The sequence below is a fragment of the Anomaloglossus baeobatrachus genome, chromosome 4 (genome assembly GCF_048569485.1).
Source record: "Anomaloglossus baeobatrachus isolate aAnoBae1 chromosome 4, aAnoBae1.hap1, whole genome shotgun sequence".
In the NCBI taxonomy this organism is placed as follows: domain Eukaryota; kingdom Metazoa; phylum Chordata; class Amphibia; order Anura; family Aromobatidae; genus Anomaloglossus; species Anomaloglossus baeobatrachus.
In genome coordinates this window covers 631103823-631120475 of record NC_134356.1, presented here as the reverse complement: position 1 = coordinate 631120475, position 16653 = coordinate 631103823, and the positions used below count along the sequence as shown (strand labels likewise).

At 45.1% G+C, this 16653-nt stretch overlaps 1 protein-coding gene across 1 annotated transcript in view; it reads right to left on the bottom strand.

The window, feature by feature from the left end:
• The window catches only part of PLEKHA2 (pleckstrin homology domain containing A2), a 119663-nt gene that overhangs the window by 73577 nt on the left and 29433 nt on the right, over positions 1 to 16653 (bottom strand). The window contains exons 4-5 of the mRNA XM_075343018.1: positions 11054 to 11102; positions 9221 to 9318 (exon numbers count right to left, since the gene is read on the bottom strand). Coding sequence (XP_075199133.1) covers positions 9221 to 9318; positions 11054 to 11102 — 147 coding nt within the window. The remainder of the gene's footprint in view (positions 1 to 9220; positions 9319 to 11053; positions 11103 to 16653) is intronic.

The following is a 16653-nucleotide window of genomic DNA, read 5'->3' as shown; positions in this document are numbered from 1 at the left end:
TTTTCTGAATTTTATTTTGGATATTCTATCTCTCACTGTTAAAATTAATGTCTCCTTAAAATTATAGATTGTTCATGTATTTTTCAATGGGCACACTTACAAAATTAGGAAGGGATCAAATAAGACAATAAGAGCTTAGGAAATAAGAGAGAAGGGAGGAAGAAACAAGACGATGGGAGAAATCAACAACATCTCCAAGCACAGCATTGTAATCACCAGCATGACTGGGACACAACAGCACACAGACCAATAGACTATAGTCGGCATGTGAGGACAGATTCTACCAGCTAAGGCCTCTTTCACACGCTCGTGAAAATCACGCACGTGTTTCACGGACGTGTCAAAGATACGTATTGCCCTCGGTGAGCTGTGTGTATGGCACACGTATGTTCTCAGTGTCTTATCCGTGATAACACACGGAGAACGTGAACTTTTTGCTCACCTGTCCCTGGCACCGCTGTCCGTGGTGCTGATTTTCGGTCTCCGGTCCTGCCGACTCCCCGGCCGCAGTGAAGTGAATATGCAATGAGCATAATTAGTGGCGGTCGGCAGCAAGTGACAGCAGCGGCAGAGACAGGAGGGCTGGAGAAGGTGAGTAAAGGTTTTTTTTAATAGACACATGTCTTTTCTCCGGTGCGTGTCACACGGAACACATCCGTGTGGTCTATGTGTGTTACGTGTGACACGTTTGCGTTCCGTGTGACACCCGTGATGCAGGAGAAAAACGGACATGTTGTCGTGTGGAGCACACGGAAGTATGGAACGGACACACGTTCCGTGCAAAAATACTTACGTGTGCCCGAAACTATAGGAAAACATATGTCAACGTGTGCCCGTGTCTCCGGTACGTGAGAAAACTGTCCATACACGTACCGGAGGCACGGACGTGTGAAAGAGGCCTTAGATAGGAATGAAGCCAACGTGACAGGCTTCCAATAACATGTGATACTTCGTAACAAGTAGAGGTTAACTCCAGCTAGCCTGATTATGAATGTGCCCACAGCTGGTCAACGCCCGAACCTGCCCGTGTAGCTCAGAAGCAGCAGAGCAACCATAGGGTGAAGTGTCAGGATCTGTAATGTGAACAGCGTCAGATGCCGCCATGACAATCAGTGAGTTTTGTGGAAAACTCCTTGTGACATGGATGTGCTGCCAAAACCATGATCATTCTGTTTCCAAACATTCTCTTTAAATTGACTTTTCCTGTGACCTATTTTCTTTTTTGCAATGTAATATTCCCTTTAGGGATTAAAAAACGTTTCCTTTATTTCAAGAAATAGCGTCTAACCTGTTCATTGGCGTTTTCTCCTATTTCAGCTATCCTTCTTTGCAGTGAATGTGGTTGAGTTGTAATACCACACATAACCTGCGTACAGGTGTGGCACTGTTTTGGGTAAAAAGACAGCCATGTTTTTCTAATTCTCCCGCTTTCATGAACCTTACCAGGAAGGTGTTTGGTTGTGGTATACGGGGCAGATGGCGGTGCTTAAAGGGATTTTAGGGCTCTTCTGAGCATTTTGCCGTTTCCAGGGACTCTTCTCCGTGATTAAAAACTTTAAACAGGGAAAGAAGAGTAACTGGCTTTAGTAAAAAGGAGGAATACAGATACTTTCCATGTTCACATCTGGCACAACAGGTTTGGGCTTGGCAGGCTATGTTTAAGGGAGTTCACCCACTAAATGGGGGCCGAGGTGGCAAAGTGTTCTGTTGTGCTGACCTCAAACCATAGATTTCGCATGGAAACCCCATGACAAGGCGGCTCCACTGACGTGAAGTCAGATACTACATAACCATGTTTATCAATTGCTCTGGAATGTGCACGGAAAAAAAAAAAAAAAAAAGAGTACACCTCCTGGATTTCCTGAAGAGTTGGCAAATATCTCTTGCCCTTTCCAACCCTCCTCTATAACATCTTGGAATGTAACATTTCCAGGAAGGTTTCTCCCATGGATGGATTGTGGAAGTGGTGAGTGGTCTGGGGTGAAAACAGTTTTGGTGGCACGCAAAGTATTACTTCCAGACTAGCTTACCTTAAAGCAGAGGTGGGAAACCTCTGGCTCGCAATGACTTTTTATGTTGCCCCGGGGACATTTCCAGGGACCACAGAGCCCGGCAGTACTGTCTGTGCCTTCCCAGTGATGTCTGAGCCCCAGCCCCTCCTGTGATGTATATGCCCCCAGTGTCTCCTGTAATTTATGTGCCCCAGCCTCTCCAGTGATGTATATGCCCCCAGTGTCTCCTGTAATTTATGTGCCCCAGCCTCTCCAGTGATGTATATGCCCCCAGTGTCTCCTGTAATTTATGTGCCCCAGCCTCTCCAGTGATGTATATGCCCCCAGTGTCTCCTGTAATTTATGTGACCCAGCCTCTCCAGTGATGTATATGCCCCCAGTGTCTCCTGTAATTTATGTGCCCCAGCCTCTCCAGTGATGTATATGCCCCCAGTGTTTCCTGTAATTTATGTGCTTCAGCCTCTCCAGTGATGTATATGCCCCCAGTGTCTCCTGTAATTTATGTGCCCCAGCCTCTCCAGTGATGTACATGCCCCAGTGTCTCCTGTAATTTATGTGCCCCAGCCTCTCCAGTGATGTATAGATACACCAGCCCCTTCTGTGATGTATGGACCCCAGCGTCTCCTGTGATGTATATGCCTCCAGCGTGTCCTGTAATTTATGCACCCCAGCCTCTTCTGTGATGTATATTCCCCAAGCGTCTCCTGTAATTTATGTGCCCCAGCCTCTCCATTGATGTATATGGCCCCAGCGTCTCCTGTAATTTATGCGCCCCAGCCTCTCCAGTGATGTATAGATACACCAGCCCCTTCTGTGATGTATGGACCCCAGCGTCTCCTGTGATGTATATGCCTCCAGCGTATCCTGTAATGTGTGCGCCCCAGCCCCTTCTGTGATATATATTCCCCCAGTGTTTTCTGTAATTTATGCACCCCCCGTGATGTATATGACCCCAGCGTCTCTTGTAATTTATGCGCCCCAGCCTCTTCAATGATGTATAGATACCAGCCCCTTCTGTGATGTATGAAACAGCGTCTGCTGTGATGTACATGCCTTAAGCGTGTCCTATAATGTATATACCCCAGCCCTCCTGGGATATATATATGCCCCCAGCCTCTCCTGTGACGTATATTCCCCAGCATCTCCTGTATTTTATGTGCCCCAGTGTCTCTTGTGATGTGTATGCCCCAGCATCTCCGATGTCTATGCCCCCAGCCCTTCCTGTGATATATGTGCCTTTGTGATGTATACGATTTACCAATCTGTTGACTGAGCTCAAGACCGAGACAAACCTGGAAAAGCAGTTGTAAGAAGCCACATGATCAATATCGCCGAACATCACAGCCGAACCAAAGAGAAGCAGCTCCAGCCACCACAGTACAGGGTGAGTTAATTAAGTGTTTGACCAAATATATTAGGGTACTTTTCAAGCTGATCATTTTTTACGGCCCCCGAAGGTCGGTAGAAATTTCCAAATGGCCCCCGGCAGAAAAAAGGTTACCAAACCCCGGCCTAAAAAGTGGCCATTGTCCCTCTCTCTCTCTCTCTATTTCCTGTAAATCCATTTTCAGTGAATACAGACTTTCCCATTATGGAGATAGGAGATGACAGTTGGTGCTTATAAAGTTCAACGGAGAACTGTCTAGTCTAAGTTCTCTTGAAATAACAGTCAATATCCATGTCGGCCTCTAGCTCCTCACCTTCCCTTCTCCATAGAATCTCATAATCACCAACCATCATCTATCTCAGTAATTCTTCACTGAATACAGATGTGAGCTATAAACTGAGAGTGAAAGTTCACTCCAGGAGGAAAAAATACGAAGATTTCGCCAATAAGATATATTAAAAATTGCTTATTTTCTTGTGCATTAATGATTTATTATATAAGAATTAAAAAGGCAATTAATCTTTAACTGCTTCCGGACCACCCATAGACTTTAAACATGTGGGCGGTCCTGCTCCTTCTCTGAAATGGTGTACTTAAAACATCTCTGTATGGTGGGCCAGCTTCATAAGATCGTGCAACTGCAGAGCAGAAGTCCCCATAGAGAAGGCAGAGATGGTTTATTAACGTCTCTGCCTTTTCCATTGCTATATACAAAGCACTAAAGAAACGTTTATGCACTAAGGCCATGTGCCCACAGGACAATGTACCTGCGCATTTTGCTGCAGGTTTCTCCGCAGATTTACCGCAGCAACTCCCCGGAATCCGCAGCTCTCCATTGCTGCGGTATATCTGTGGAGCTTTTGCGGTAAACCTGCGGAAACAGTGCAGATTTTGTGCAGAATTCCTGCGGAATTCCCGCCATGTATCTCCATAGTGGAGGAGCGGGAATTCCGCAGATATTTCCACATGAATAATTGACATGCAGTTACGTGCGACTGCTGGAAATCCGCAGCATTTTCCGCAGCTGCACATACCGCAGCATTTATACAGCACTCCCCAAATCCCATAGGGTAACATGGGGAGTGTCTGTACTTGCTAGAACCTGCGGATTTATCTAGAAACTTCAGATAAATCCGCAGGTTTTCCGTGGCAAAATCCGCAGGTACATTGTCCCGTGGACACATAACCTAATAGGAAGGGCTGATGGGGCATCCTTCTCTATACACAGTCATGTAATCTCAGTATATAGGGAAGGAGCAGGAGCTGCTGGGTCCTAGGAGATCAGGGTCAGGGATGCAGTTTGTGGCTACATTTCCCCTGTAACTGAGTCCAATATACCAGCCCCAGTTACAAGGGAAATAAAATGAAAAAAAAAACAAACATTGAGATGCCTCATCAAAGGCCTTTTATAACCTTATGAAGGGAACAATGTGTAAAATAAATAAAACATAAAATAACTAAATAAATTAAAATTAGCATGTAAAAAAAATAAAAATGACACCGTCAATCCAAATCACTATTACTAGCCCGACTCCTGTAAAAAAATGTAAAAAATAGTCCAATATATAAATGTAATTGTTACAGAATGGGGACATTTTTTTGAAATGTATATTAGTGGTCTTTGTTGTCAAAAAATAGACACTTATTTCCATTATTTTCCCACCGAAATCGCCTGATATCAGCAAAAGAAAATAAGAGACTGTGACAGTGACATAAAAATGCCATGAACAAAAGATGCAAAAATGACCTGTAACCTTATGGTGTTTTGGTTCCATAGAGCTGTCAGATACTCGGCATAGGGCAGGGGTAGATGAATTCCCATCTCTTAATTGCAGCCAGGTATATTTTTCTCTGATATACCTCCAGTGTGTGAGTGGGCAGCCTGCCTTTACAATATAGAAATTGCACTAATAATGCCAGTTCTGAGTGTGTTGGACAAAACTGTGCATAATCGGCAGGTTTGACTGACAGTCTAATAGGTATCGGGGCCTCTGGCCTCTCCCACAACAGATGATGTTTGAAGGCAAAGGTATCCGGCATATCCCATTACGTACTGATGATCCTATAGTTCTTGGTGAGATAAGTCACTGCCAGAGGAGTCCGGCAGCTTCTTTTTCTTAGGCCTCTTTCACACGTCTGTGAAAACCACGCACGTTTTGCACGGACGTGTGAAAGGTGCGTCGTGTCCTCCGTGTGTCGTGATTTTAGCACATGTGTTCTCCATGTGCTATCCGTGATAACACATGGAGAACAGGAACTTTCTGCTCACCTGTCCTTGGCATTGCTGTCCGTGGTGCTGATCTATGGTCTCTCCGCTGACTCTCCGCTGCTGCTGCTTCCGGTACTCTGTGCCGTGCATATACAATGAGCATAATGAGTGGGGGTCAGAAGCAAGTGACAACAGCGGCAGAGACAGCAGCGCTGGAGAATGTGAGTGTAGAAATGCATTTTATTTCACAGACATGTGTGTTTTCTCCGGTACGTGTCACACTGATGTCACACAGAGCACATCCGTGCGATCTATGTGACAGCTGTGCTGCCGGAGAAAAACGGACATGTCTACGTGTGGAGCACATAGACACATGTATGCTCTACACAGGCACACTGTCCATGGCAAAAGTTGAACGTGTGCGCAAACCCATTGATTTTAATGGGTCTACATGTGCCCGTGTCTCCAGAACGTGTGAAAATGGACGTCACACGTACCGGAGACACGGATGTGTGAAGGGGGCCTTAGAGGAAATGCTTGGTGTATGGAGAGTCGGGAAACATAGCTGCCAGCTGAAGCAATGTTCAGCTGACGACTATCTATTGTGTGTGGGACCCCTAACATACAGTGTGTGTGTGTGTGTGTCATATAGAAGGTGTATATCATACTATGTATGTATATATCCTACTGTGTGTGTGTATCATACTGTGCTTGTGTATATCATACTATGTATGTATATTTCATATTGTGTGTGTATATCACTGTGTTTGTGCATATTATGCTGTGTGTATATCATATTGTGTATATATCATACAGGGTGTGTGTATTATACAGTATGTGTGACTCATCAGTGTAACTCTCATACTGTGTTTGTGTATCATATAGATTGTTTATATCATACTATGTATGTATATATCATACTGTGTGTGTATGTCATACTGTGTGTGTGTGTTATACTGTGTGTATTTCATACTGTGCATATGTCATACTGTGTGTGTGTGTATGTCATACTGTGTGTGTGTGTATTATACAGTGTGTGTGTGTGTGTGTGTGTCATACTGTGTGTGTGTGTATTATACAGTGTGTGTGTGTGTGTGTGTGTGTGTGTGTCATACAGTGTGTGTATGTCATAGTGTGTGTGTGTGTATTATACAGTGCGTGTGTGTGTATGTCATACTGTGTGTGTATTATACAGTGTGTGTGTGTGTGTGTGTGTATATTATACTGTGTGTGTGTCATACAGTGTGTATGTCATACTGTGTGTGTGTGTGTGTATTATACAGTGTGTGTGTGTGTGTGTGTGTGTCTCATACGGTGTGTGTATTATACAGTGCGTGTGTGTATGTCATACTGAGTGTGTATTATACAGTGTGTGTGTGTATATTATACTGTGTGTGTATATTATACTGTGTGTGTGTCATACTGTGTGTGTGTGTGTATATTATACTGTGTGTATGTCATACTGTGTGTGTGTGTGAGTGTGTATTATACAGTGTGTGTGTGTGTGTGTGCATGTCATCCTGTGTGTGTATTATACAGTGTGTGTGTGTGTGTATGTCATACTGTGTGTGTATTATACAGTGTGTGTGTGTGTGTGTGTATGTCATACTGTGTGTGTGTATTATACAGTGTGTGTGTGTGTGTGTGTGTGTGTATGTCATACTGTGTGTGTGTATTATACAGTGTGTGTGTGTGTGTGTGTGTGTGTATGTCATACTGTGTGTGTATTATACAATGTGTGTGTGTGTGTGTATGTTATACTGTGTGTGTATGTATTATACAGTGTGTGTGTGTGTGTGTATCATACGGTGTGTATATTGTACCATATCAGACTCAGAACCTGTGTTTTGTATTGAAGCATCTAATGAGTATGTGCAAAGATCATTGTGAAGGGAGGGGGATCAGGGTGAGCTGTGACATCGCCTATTGTGATGGGGATCCTGTTTTGTCAGCTATATACTGTATAGAGGTGTTGACGGTTATTTTAGACCTATCTCTGATGATAATGAACCTGATGAAAACTCTCAAGATTATGTGAATCTAAAATATCACCTGTGCCAGGCATAAAAATAGCAAGATTACTAAGGTTATATATATATATAGTCATTTTCTGATAACACATTCTGTGGAATATTAAAGATTGGCCACACACCGTGCTGACACAATGAAATAATAAGATCTACAGATGTAGAATTTCTATACCAGAAAGACATGCGGCTTATCGTCAGGAATCTTGCTTTAATTATATCCTGGAATGCAGTTTAACGAATGATTTCAGAGATTTGCATTGGTGATAATTTTAGATCCAACTAATAAACTGATCCTCAGGAATACCATAGTATAGCATCACTTTTCCCAACAGACGTTTGCACATACAGTTTTAATAGGGCTTTACTGCAGCTGACTGGCACCAGCAAGACAAAGGAGCAATCTCGTAATCTGTAGAGATACTAAGATATACTGTAGCTGTACCTGAAAAATGAGACGCAATCATCCAAACAGTCCCAATCAATGGAGGAACCAAGCAAATGACATTTCTTGGAGACATTTTTCTAACTTTGGAATCACAAGATTAACCAACATTGAAAAGCACGAAACTCCGATACTAAGACATGACAACATGAAGACCCCTATAAGATACCGTATTTTTCGGACCATAAGACGCACTTTTTTTCCCCCAAATGTTGGGGGAAAGTGGGGGGTGCGTCTTATGGTCTGAATATAGGGCTGCGAGAAATGAGGGTGCTGCGGTGGAGCGGGTCATCGGCGGCACAAGAAGGATGGGGGTATATGAGCAGGATGATGTGGGTATATGAGCAGGATGATGGGGGTATATGAGCAGGATAATGGGGGTATATGAGCAGGATAATGGGGGTATATGAGCAGGATAATGGGGGTATATGAGTAGGATAATGGGGGTATATGAGCAGGATGATGGGGGTATATGAGCAGGATGATGGGGGTATATGAGCAGGATGATGGGGGTATATGAGCAGGATGATGGGGGTATATGAGCAGGATGATGGGGGTATATGAGCAGGATGATGGGGGTATATGAGCAGGATAATGGGGGTATATGAGCAGGATAATGGGGGTATATGAGCAGGATGATGGGGGTATATGAGCAGGATGATGGGGGTATATGAGCAGGATGATGGGGGTATATGAGCAGGATGATGGGGGTATATGAGCAGGATGATGGGGGTATATGAGCAGGATGATGGGGGTATATGAGCAGGATGATGGAGTATATAGCAGGATGGGAGCACATACCAGAATGGCAGTATATAGCAAGATGGGGCTATACCAGGATGAGGGACATATGTATACACAAGGCAGGAGGATCATTACCAGGATGGGGTACCTTAGTAGAGAATTTGGGGACATTACCCCCATAATAGTGTCAGCAGCAGATACTCGCCCCATAACAACGTGTCGTGACCACATTTTTTGCTTAAAATTTTATTTTCCTATTTTCCGTCTCTAAAACCAGGGTGCGTCTTATAGTCCAGTGCGTCTTATAGTTCGAAAAATACGGCAAATGATGATGGCTGCCAATAATGCATGATCCCACTACTCATAGAATACAGAGAAGCCTTTACTGTTACTTACTGTGATTTTACTTGCTGCGTTTAAGGCATCCACCCATCCCTGAAGATCCTTTTGGTCACTGGCTTGAAAAAAATATCTTTGGGATAACGCATTGATAACTGGGAAAAAAAAAAGAAATTTTTGTTAAATTGGTGCAAACAGTGCTGTAGATAGATCGATACATAGATCCAAAAAAGTAGAGGTAGGACTCCTTTTGAATGCAAAAAAATAAATAAAATGGCCTTTATTAGACCAGTGGCAATGTTTCGGTTCAGTTTGATAAAGGTTCTGGTGATCCAAAACGTTGCCACTGATAATAAAGGCCACACTTTTTTTTGCATTCAAAAGGAGTGCGGACCCTTTTTTTGGCTCTAGATAGATCAATCATTACATGACAGCAGCTGTACAGCTCGGCATTTGTCTGCTTAATGTAAAAAGAGGAACACTATGGCTCTTTAGATTGTGGAGGCACTGTAGGTTTTCATATTGTGGGGGCACTGTAGGTTTTCATATTGTGGGGGCACTGTAGGTTTTCATATTGTGGGGGCACTGTAGGTTTTCATATTGTTGCTCTTTATATTGTGGGAGCACTATGGCTCATCACATTGTGGGGGCACTATGGCTCATCATATTGTGGGGACACTATCACTTTCTATATTGTGGGGGGGGCACTATGGCTCTTCATATTGTGGGGGCACCATGGCTCTTTATATTGTGGGGCACTATGGCTCATCATATTGTGGCGGCACTATGGATCATCATATTGTGGGGGCACTATGGCTCATCATATTGTGGGGCACTGTGATTCTTTATATTGTGGGGGCACTATGGCTTTTCATATTATGGGGCACAATAGCTCTTTATATTGTGGGGGCACTGAGGCTCTTTATATTATGGGGGCACTATGGCTTTTCATATTGTAGGGCATTGAGCCTTTTTCTATTGTGGTGGCATTGTGGCCTTCCATGTTGTGTGGGCCTTGTGGCTTTTCTGTATTTTAAGGGCTGTACAAATGTGTAATAATATTATGTGCCCCCTGTGGTGTCCTCCTGAAGTCACTTCTCTATAGCAGACAAGTATATGATCATAATAGCGCGATGATGATGATGATGATAATAGCGCAGTCATGATGATGATGATGATAGCGCAGTGATGATCATGATGATAGCGCAGTAATGATGATGATGATAGCGCAGTGATGATGATGATGATGATAGCGCAGTCATGATGATGATGATGATGATAGCGCAGTCATGATGATGATGATAGCGCAGTCATGATCATGATGATAGCGCAGTGATGATGATGATGATAGCGCAGTGATGATGATGATTATGATGATAGCGCAGTCATGATGATGATGATGATAGAGCAGTGATGATCATGATGATAGCGCAGTCATGATGATGATGATGATGATGATAGCGCAGTCATGATGATGAAGATAGCGCTGTGATGATAATAATTATGATGATGATGATGATGATAGCAGCGCAGTGATGATGATGATGATGGTGGCTTTCAGACAGCTGTACATCATTAGGAATAATCGAATACCTCAAATATTCGGCTTCTTGAATATCCGACAAATAGGTCGCCGCTATGTGAATATTCGATGCTGCGCTATGTAATTCTATGTGAAGCCCGAATAGTTCCGAATAGTTGTTATTCGGGTTTCCCATAGAATTACATTACGCATCGAATATTCGCGAATAGTCGAATGGCGGCGACCTATTCGGCAAATATTCGCGATGCCGAATATTTGAGGTATTTGATCATCCCTATACATCATATATAAGCAGCATTACAGGACACAGTGGGTTAATCATACATATAAATGGCAGATTTCCTTACCGAAGCAATGCAATGGCTTTGACTTCTGTTTTGCAGCAGCAATGCTGACCTGATGAAAAGAAGATAATCAGATGGTTATGAGTGTTGTGGACCCCCGAGAGTGATGTAATATATACCATACACAGCTGAGCCGCACACAAAGCTTCACTGCTGCTCTACACGTGTCCATTCATACAAATGGCCGACCATGTGGTAGTAGATAAGATGGGTCTACCAGAATGACGTGGATCCTGGAGGGGCCCATACAGTGGACTCGTTATTATGTCCACATGCCCATCGTCATGGTGACACAACCATTATAATCCGGCTGCACTAATCGTTATCTCTGTAGTCAGTGATACAAGTAGAGACAGGCCTCAGCCATATTGCCCAACACCGGCTGTGCTGCCTCATAAACTCTCACTTCCTCATGGCGGCTTCCCCTTTTTCGTCCAGGCTCAGATGGTTTTGTTTTGCTGATGTAGGAGCCTGAGCCACTGACTGTCCGGCACATGGATGTGACTCGCGGGCATTTCACCCCCAAGCATTTTAGTCAGATGTCAACAGCTCACTGAAAACCCTTCATACATAACATGGAGGACAGTATGTGCCCCCTATACATTGCCTCCATAGCGTGTGTGTGACCTCCCATACTACACACATTATGGAGTTGGTTCCACCTCCGCAACTTGAACACCTCTCACACTTGGAAGGATTTCTATAAGATTTTGGAGGGGTCTGTGGGAATTTTTGCCCATTAATCCTTAAGAATCTTTGTGAGGTCAGACCCTGATGGAGGAGAAGCCGGGTTCTCAATGTCCACCATGGTTCGTCCCACAGGTGTTGGATGGGGTTGAGGTCCGGGCTCGGTGCAGCCGGTCACGTTCTTTCACCCAAAACTTCCCACTCACGTCTTTATGGACCTTGTGTACTGGGCACAGTCGTAGTGATCAGAAAAAGGGTCTTCCCCAAACCGATCCCACAAAGTTGTAATCATTCAATTGTCCACAATGTCTTTTGCTGAAAGATTAAGATTTATTTTCACTGGAATTAAGGGGCCTTGGCCGACTTCTGAAAACTGACATTATTCTTCCTACAGCAAACATTAAAGCAGGCACATCACTGTCCCCATTGGGACTCACAATCTAAATTCCCTATCACTGTGTCTTTGGAGGATGGGAGGAAAGCAGAGAACCCGGAGGAAATCCACGCAAACACGGGGAGAACATACAAACTCCTGGCAGATGTTGTCCTTGGTGGGATATGCATCCATGACCCCAGTGCTGAAAAGCATCAGTACAAACCACTGAGCCACCGTACAGGGCAAACCACTGAGCTACCATAAAGTACTAGCCATTGAGTCACCGTACAGTACTAGCCATTGAGTCACCGTACAGTGCAAACTACTGAGTCACCTTACAGTATTAGCCACTGAGGTACCATACAGTGCAAACCACTAAGCTACTATATAATGCTAACCATTGAGTCACCGTACAGTACTAGCCACTGAGCCACCGTACAGTGCAAACCACTGAGTTACCATACAGTACTAACCACTGAGTCACCGTACAGTACTAGCCACCATATAGTGCAAACCACTGAGTCACCGTTCAGTACTAGCCACTGAGCCTCCATACAGTGCAAACCACTGATCTACAATAGAGTACTAACCACTGAGTCACTATACAGTATCAGACACTGAGTCACAGTACTAGCCACTGAGCCACCGTACAGTGCTAACCAATGAGGCACCGTGCTGCATATGGCAGTGTTATACTGTATAAGCAGTATACGGTAGAATTATTTAAGTACTTATAGTGGAAGTATTTAGGCATCAGTTTTATTTGGGTTCAAATCCCACCAAGGACACTATCTGCAAGGAGTTTGTATGTTCTCCCCGTGTTTCTGTGGGTTTCCTCCGGGTTCTCCGGTTTCCTCCCACACTCCAAAGACACAGTGAGACAGAATGCAGACTGTGAGCCCCAATGGGGACAGTGAAGATGATGCCTGTAAAGCAATGTAGACTATGATGATGCTATATAAGAAACAGTAATAAACATAACACCAATGCCACATAATATCTCAATATAGTATTTGAAAAATACCGTTCTATCCTCCCAGATAGCAATGCCACATATTTTCAACACAATACTGCCATTCAGTACCCAAATCATACCACCATACAACACTGAAAGGGTTATTTGTAAAACAGCAAGCTATCCCCTATCTGTAGCATATATCTTAACTTCTTGATCTCTGGGGGTCTAGTCATTGGGACCTCCAACAATCCTAAAAACAGGGCTCTGTATTAAATAAAGCCAAATGCTTGTCCTCCGCTCTAGGGGACTGACTGATACAGCGGAGTTGCCGTGCTCGCTCGAGTGAGGATGTGGAGCACGCAATTCATTCAAGACGGGCGCTGCAGAGCCCCATTTTTGGATACACTGGGGGTCCCGATGGACAGGCTTGTAATCAGCACGTTCACCCACATCCCATAGATAGGGGATAGCTTGCTATTTTGGGAATAACCCTTTAAGTAATACCATATACTTTATCTAATACTACTTAAAGCGCTCAAATAAAACCGCCATATATTTCCTTACACTCCCTGGTTACGTCTCAGCACCCAGTCATCGTGATATTACATGTGCATTCTGCTATCATTTTTACTTGAAAATATTCTGAAAGTTAACTTGCAGTCCTATGCAAATCCCCAGATAAGGCTAGTTTCACACTTGCGTTGAACGTTATCCATTGCATTGCGTTGTGTGACGGATGCAACGGATAGTACAAAACAACGGAATCTGTTTTTTTGTTTCGTTTTTTTACAGTACCGGCGGAAGACTATTGTGAACAATCAGCTGAGCGCTCTCAAAAGCCGGCTGCCGGGCGATCAGCTGAGCGCTCTCAAAAGCCGGCTGCCGGGCGATCAGCTGAGCGCTCTCAAAAGCCGGCTGCCGGGCGATCAGCTGAGCGCTCTCAAAAGCCGGCACAGCTCTGGTCATTCTCTATGGGACTCCTGCACGTAGTCATGCTCTATTGTGGGCAATCTCCACTGTATAAGGGGGATTCAAATAGCGGGAATAGCCCTTTAACATACTCAATAACTGTATCTAGATAATACAATCATACAGTACTAAAATAACAGTACCTTATATTACAAATGCACCTATACACTAAAACCATCATCATAATACTTTACACAGTACCCAGATACCATGGCTATAATGTGCCCACATAATTCTGCCATCCAGCTCTTACATACCAGTGCCTGCACAGCTAGACCTAAACTACACTATATAGCCCCACACAACCCCTACATTGTACCACAACACAGTGCCATAAATAACCCCGCCAACCCCGGTACCAGTAGGCCCCTCAATTTTTTATTTTCCTCTTCCGAACTTTTCTACTTTGGTGGTCTTGTTTTTTGCAGTAGAAACTTTAGTTTTGGGGTCCATACAACCTGATGTTTTTTATTTTTTTTTTTTGAGGGGGGGTGACCAAAAAACAGAGATTCTGACTTTTTTTCTTTTTACACTTACTGTATGGGAGAAATATTATAATATTTATTAGTTACACACAAAATGATGTAAAATATGTTGATTATTTTATTTTTATTTTTTTCCTGTTTTTATAGGACATTTGAACCTGTGATTGCTTGTACAATACATTGTGATAGGTTGCCACTGGCTGGACTTCATGTGAGCAAACATGGCAGACACGGTGGCCTTCAGTGGGTCACAATCGTCGGCAGGTTCTTGGAGGTTAAACGGCCGTGATCAGAGCTGGTAGCAGTTACACACTGAGCTGCCGGCTGTACCATACAGCTCCACACTTGCAGGGCACATAGGGCCGACTTGGCCCCAATTCTGCACATTTGTCCTTGGCTCTTGGCCAATTCAGCCGGGTACTATCACACTAGGTATGGTGAAAGGTAAGGTAAGGCGACCCCTGTGTCTAGGGAAGTAGGAGATGGTGACCCCTGACCAAATCTACTACTGGTTCTTGGGGTTCCTCACCACCCTAGATAGGTTCCGCACCTATGCGCCGAGCCGGATACCTGACCCTAGGGGGATCTCAGGGTTCGTGGGGAGTGCAGCAGGCTTCATGGCCCAAAAGATGGGGTGGAGGGAAGACCACTGGAAAGGACACAAACGCCGACCTTGACTTCCAAACTATCCGGGATCGGGTGGAGCCCATCATAGAGGGACACGGCACTCCAAAGGTGGTGACTTCAGTGAGTAAAGAACTTGAACTGCACCCTCTGTGTCATCCCATCATTGACAGCGCTCCCATCATTGCGCCCCCCCCCCCCCTGCGCCATAGGCAACGACGACTACCAGCATCCTCCCTGGGGCCTGAGCTCTGCCTGTGGAGAGCTGTACCCTCCGAGCTGTGTTATCATCCGCCCGACAGAGAAAGTACCCGCAGCGGCGGCTTCCATATTAGCCACATACCACAGGTGGCGTCACGAATAACTACTCCCATCATCCCCATCTTGACACCACTGGGGTCACGGAACCGGGCCAGGCCACTGTGACATCCCAAACGACAACAGCCCGGTGACGAGTGGTCCTCCCAAAGACAGAGTGGGCGCGTCACATGTACTACTTATCCACAGATGACTCAAATAGAAGTTCAGCTTCAGCAACAATACCACAGATGAGTGCAAGCCACCTGCTTGCAACCAGAGTTAGAGCAAACTGAACAATATCACCAGCAGCAGTCCAGGGAAGAAGGGAGTACGTAAACACAAGTGGAATACTGATAATCAGCAGCTGGGTGGAAGGAGGGCTCCTCTGGGTCCTAAAGGGGAAGAGATGAAAACCCAGCAGGAAAGCTACCTATTACAATGAATACTAACATCAGTAAAAATAGAAAGTGAGGGAGCATTCTGCGCAGCCAAACGCTATGACCTTCTATTACCAGAAACCACATGACTTTCTGTCACCCGTGACAGGTACTAGTGTGGCGCCCTGGACTAGTCAGGTAGCCACAAACATAACGTCACACACACCCCCTCCCCTGGATAGTTCACACCAGTCAAACAAAAACCCTTGTTGCCTCCCTCCAGGGTCTGATGTCCACACCAGGTGGGGCGGAGCCAGGCGGTTGGCCCCACCCACCGAGGAGTTCACAGGCCTGGAGGCGGGAAAAGTGACAGATTAAGTTTGGAGGTGAAAGTCAGAGGACAGAACCTGTTAGTGTCTGGGTCAGAGCCCAGGCACTGTCAGCAAGGTTGGCAGATGGTGGTGGCCGTCTGCAGGAGTTAGTGGATCTAGGACCGGGGTCGGGCAGTGGCCCGCCGGTACCGAACCGGGGAGCGGAGTGAAGCTAAGCACAAAGGCAGGGCCATTGGACCCCGACTAGGCTTGGAGCCGCCAACAACGGTCAAATCTGAAAGTGACCGGAACCCCAGGGGTTTCCTAACACCAAAGACCCGACAGAAGGCAACCGTCCACACCGTGAGGATAGACAGCCACCGCCACAGGCTAGAGACCCAAGGGCCAGCGCCTGCGGGCAACACGGGCTCCTCCGGTACCTATACGCCGGGGAGTGGACTACTGGTGGGAAGCCATCGGAGTCAACACATTCTACACAGGTGCAGGGAAAGACAG